The sequence below is a fragment of the Oncorhynchus mykiss genome, chromosome 21, assembly GCF_013265735.2.
Source record: "Oncorhynchus mykiss isolate Arlee chromosome 21, USDA_OmykA_1.1, whole genome shotgun sequence".
NCBI lineage: Eukaryota > Metazoa > Chordata > Actinopteri > Salmoniformes > Salmonidae > Oncorhynchus > Oncorhynchus mykiss.
Window position 1 is genome coordinate 10,298,600 of NC_048585.1, and position 5,000 is coordinate 10,303,599.

The 5,000-nt window shown below is 50.3% G+C and overlaps 1 protein-coding gene across 4 annotated transcripts in view; it reads right to left on the reverse strand.

Annotated features, from left to right (window-relative positions):
* LOC110513868 (ELKS/Rab6-interacting/CAST family member 1) overlaps nt 1–5,000 on the reverse strand; it is a 268,459-nt gene that overhangs the window by 164,312 nt on the left and 99,147 nt on the right. For 2 of the 4 annotated variants that reach the window (XM_036956816.1, XM_036956817.1), the window contains exons 8-9: nt 4,001–4,156; nt 2,778–2,870 (exon numbers count right to left, since the gene is read on the reverse strand). In XM_036956816.1, the coding sequence (XP_036812711.1) occupies nt 2,778–2,870; nt 4,001–4,156 (249 nt within the window). The remainder of the gene's footprint in view (nt 1–2,777; nt 2,871–4,000; nt 4,157–5,000) is intronic. The other 2 variants (XM_036956818.1, XM_036956820.1) reach the window with 1 other exon arrangement.

Genomic DNA, 5,000 nt, shown 5'->3' on the forward strand with positions numbered 1-5,000 from the left:
AGGTCTAGCAGGCCCAGGTCTAGCAGGCCCAGGTCTAGCAGGCCCAGCAGGCCCAGGTCTAGCAGGCCCAGCAGGCCCAGGTCTAGCAGGCCCAGGTCTAGCAGGCCCAGCAGGCCCAGGTCCAGCAGGCCCAGCTCTAGCAGGCCCAGCAGGCCCAGGTCTAGCAGGTCCAGGTCTAGCAGGCCCAGCAGGCCCAGGTCTAGCAGGCCCAGGTCTAGCAGGCCCAGGTCTAGCAGGCTCAGGTCTAGCAGGCCCAACAGGCCCAGGTCTAGCAGGCCCAGGTCTAGCAGGCCCAGCAGGCTCAGGTCTAGCAGGCCCAGCAGGCCCAGGTCTAGCAGGCCCAGCAGGCCCAGGTCTAGCAGGCCCAGCAGGCCCAGGTCTAGCAGACCCAGGTCTAGCTCCTTCCGGCACTGATATAACAGAATAAGTAGCTGGACTAGAGGCAGTCCAAGCTTTGCAGACAACAATTATCTGGGTTTCTCTCAAGGTGAATGATCTATATTTCTCTAATAGTGAACATTCTGGGTTTTCCTCTCACACCGTATCTGAGTTCCTCTAGCCTCATACTGGGGTTCCTCTCACACCACTTATCTGAGTTCCTCTAGCCTCATACTGGGATTTCTCTCACACCACTTATCTGAGTTCCTCTAGCCTCATACTGGGGTTTCTCTCACACCACTTATCTGAGTTCCTCTAGCCTCATACTGGGGTTCCTCTCACACCACTTATCTGAGTTCCTCTAGCCTCATACTGGGGTTCCTCTCACACCACTTATCTGAGTTCCTCTAGCCTCATACTGGGGTTTCTCTCACACCACTTATCTGAGTTCCTCTAGCCTCATACTGGGGTTCCTCTCACACCACTTATCTGAGTTCCTCTAGCCTCATACTGGGGTTCCTCTCACACCACTTATCTGAGTTCCTCTAGCCTCATACTGGGGTTCCTCTCACACCACTTATCTGAGTTCCTCTAGCCTCATACTGGGGTTTCTCTCACACCACTTATCTGAGTTCCTCTAGCCTCATACTGGGGTTCCTCTAGCCTCATACTGGGGTTCCTCTCACACCACTTATCTGAGTTCCTCTAGCCTCATACTGGGGTTCCTCTAGCCTCATACTGGGGTTCCTCTAGCCTCATACTGGGGTTCCTCTAGCCTCATACTGGGGTTCCTCTAGCCTCATACTGGGGTTCCTCTAGCCTCATACTGGGGTTCCTCTAGCCTCATACTGGGGTTCCTCTAGCCTCATACTGGGGTTCCTCTAGCCTCATACTGGGGTTCCTCTAGCCTCATACTGGGGTTCCTCTAGCCTCATACTGGGGTTTCTCTAGCCTCATACTGGGGTTCCTCTAGCCTCATACTGGGGTTCCTCTAGCCTCATACTGGGGTTCCTCTAGCCTCATACTGGGGTTCCTCTAGCCTCATACTGGGGTTTCTCTAGCCTCATACTGGGGTTCCTCTAGCCTCATACTGGGGTTCCTCTAGCCTCATACTGGGGTTCCTCTAGCCTCATACTGGGGTTCCTCTAGCCTCATACTGGGGTTTCTCTAGCCTCATACTGGGGTTTCTCTAGCCTCATACTGGGGTTCCTCTAGCCTCATACTGGGGTTCCTCTAGCCTCATACTGGGGTTCCTCTAGCCTCATACTGGGGTTTCTCTAGCCTCATACTGGGGTTCCTCTAGCCTCATACTGGGGTTTCTCTAGCCTCATACTGGGGTTTCTCTAGCCTCATACTGGGGTTTCTCTAGCCTCATACTGGGGTTCCTCTAGCCTCATACTGGGGTTCCTCTAGCCTCATACTGGGTTCCTCTAGCCTCATACTGGGGTTCCTCTAGCCTCATACTGGGGTTTCTCTAGCCTCATACTGGGGTTCCTCTAGCCTCATATTGGGGTTCCTCTAGCCTCATACTGGGGTTCCTCTAGCCTCATACTGGGGTTCCTCTAGCCTCATACTGGGGTTTCCTCTAGCCTCATACTGGGGTTCCTCTAGCCTCATACTGGGGTTCCTCTAGCCTCATACTGGGGTTCCTCTAGCCTCATACTGGGGTTCCTCTAGCCTCATACTGGGGTTTCCTCTAGCCTCATACTGGGGTTCCTCTAGCCTCATACTGGGGTTCCTCTAGCCTCATACTGGGGTTTCTCTAGCCTCATACTGGGGTTCCTCTAGCCTCATACTGGGGTTTCTCTAGCCTCATACTGGGGTTCCTCTAGCCTCATACTGGGGTTCCTCTAGCCTCATACTGGGGTTCCTCTAGCCTCATACTGGGGTTTCTCTAGCCTCATACTGGGGTTTCTCTAGCCTCATACTGGGGTTCCTCTAGCCTCATACTGGGGTTCCTCTAGCCTCATACTGGGGTTCCTCTAGCCTCATACTGGGGTTTCTCTAGCCTCATACTGGGGTTTCTCTAGCCTCATACTGGGGTTCCTCTAGCCTCATACTGGGGTTTCTCTAGCCTCATACTGGGGTTCCTCTAGCCTCATACTGGGGTTCCTCTAGCCTCATACTGGGGTTTCTCTAGCCTCATACTGGGGTTCCTCTAGCCTCATACTGGGGTTCCTCTAGCCTCATACTGGGGTTCCTCTAGCCTCATACTGGGGTTTCTCTAGCCTCATACTGGGGTTCCTCTCACAGCAGTCACATGGGTATTCTCTTTAGCGAGGGTCAGTAAGGCAAAGCTGCTGTGTTGTGGAGGTCAGAAAGGTTCTACGAGGTTAAAAGGTCAGAGTTGACAGGTTAAGGAGAGAGAGCGAGCGCTGTGTGGTGAAGTCCTTCCTTACGGCAGACACTTCCTCCTGCAGGTCGGCAGCCTTCTGCTTAAGCTCCTCCCCCTGGACCTCTCTCTGAGACAGCTCCTCCTTCAGCTGCTCTACCTGTCAGGAGAGTCAGTTACCTGGCTGTTACCAGGACGATAAGCACCACCACCAATCAGGAGAAATGATGTAGGCAACACAGGGCCAATCAGTAACCAGCTTTTGGACAGCCAATCAACAACCACCTTGCATACAAGATGGTATTTTCTATATAACCTTGGAAAAGTTTCCAGAAAACTACTACTAGAAAACACAGAGAACTGAAGACCAGATGAACACATGGTTGTCTCTAGTGTACAGGACAGGATGCTGGTTCCACTAGAAAACACAGAGAACTGAAGACCAGATGAGCACATGGTTGTCTCTAGTGTACAGGACAGGATGCTGGTTCCACTAGAAAACACAGAGAACTGAAGACCAGATGAGCACATGGTTGTCTCTAGTGTACAGGACAGGATGCTGGTTCCACTAGAAAACACAGAGAACTGAAGACCAGATGAACACATGGTTGTCTCTAGTGTACAGGACAGGATGCTGGTTCCACTAGAAAACACAGAGAACTGAAGACCAGATGAGCACATGGTTGTCTCTAGTGTACAGGACAGGATGCTGGTTCCACTAGAAAACACAGAGAACTGAAGACCAGATGAGCACATGGTTGTCTCTAGTGTACAGGGCAGGATGCTGGTTCCACTAGAAAACACAGAGAACTGAAGACCAGATGAACACATGGTTGTCTCTAGTGTACAGGGCAGGATGCTGGTTCCACTAGAAAACACAGAGAACTGAAGACCAGATGGACACATGGTTGTCTCTAGTGTACAGGGCAGGATGCTGGTTCCACTAGAAAACACAGAGAACTGAAGACCAGATGAACACATGGTTGTCTCTAGTGTACAGGGCAGGATGCTGGTTCCACTAGAAAACACAGAGAACTGAAGACCAGATGAACACATGGTTGTCTCTAGTGTACAGGGCAGGATGCTGGTTCCACTAGAAAACACAGAGAACTGAAGACCAGATGAGCACATGGTTGTCTCTAGTGTACAGGGCAGGATGCTGGTTCCACTAGAAAACACAGAGAACTGAAGACCAGATGCATCTGTCACAGAAGCTGAATGATAATCAACATGCTCTTTAGACAGAGTTCTGTACTGAGTCAGCTGTAGTGGGTGGTGATGTGTTGTTACCTTGTTCTTCATGAACTTGGAGTGGGATCTGTACACCTCCATTTGTTTCATCTCCTCCTCTCTCTCCTCAGTGCTCAGAGCCCCGTTAGACTTTAACATCTCAATCTCTTCCTCCAGGTCCCTCAGACCTCGCTCCAGAGACTGGACCTTAGAGTCCTACCACAAGAGAACACACACAGTTAGACACACACACACACACACACACACACACACACACACACTTCCTCCAGGTCCCTCAGACCTCTCTCCAGAGACTGGACCTTAGAGTCCTACCACAAGAGAACACACACAGTTAGGCACACACACACACACACACACACACACACACACACACACACACACACACACACACACACACACACACACTTCCTCCAGGTCTCTCCAGAGACTGGACCTTAGAGTCCTGGGACGGAGGAGAGGAAGGTAGAACACACACCATTATTGTTATTTTATTGTGTTACTATTTCCTACTATTTCCTATTTTTTGGCACATTTTTCACACTTTTTAACTCTGAATAGTTGGGAAAAGGCTCGTAAGTTAGAGTTTCACTGTAAAGGGTTACTGAATAGTTGGGAAAGGCTCGTAAGTTAGAGTTTCACTGTAAAGGGTGACTCATATGACTCACGTTGTAATATTACCGTTTCTCACATTGTACAGGAAGTCAATCTCTCACCACATTGTACAGGAAGTCAATCTCTCACCACATTGTACAGGAAGTCGATCTCTCACCACATTGTACAGGAAGTCAATCTCTCACCACATTGTACAGGAAGTCAATCTCTCACCACATTGTACAGGAAGTCAATCTCTCACCACATTGTACAGGAAGTCAATCTCTCACCACATTGTACAGGAAGTCAATCTCTCACCACATTGTACAGGAAGTCAATCTCTCACAACACACACACCTTCATCTTGATGACGGTCTCACTTTGGCATTCTAAGTGAAACATGAGCATACACACTCTCTCTAACCAACCTCTCTCTCTCTCTCTCTCT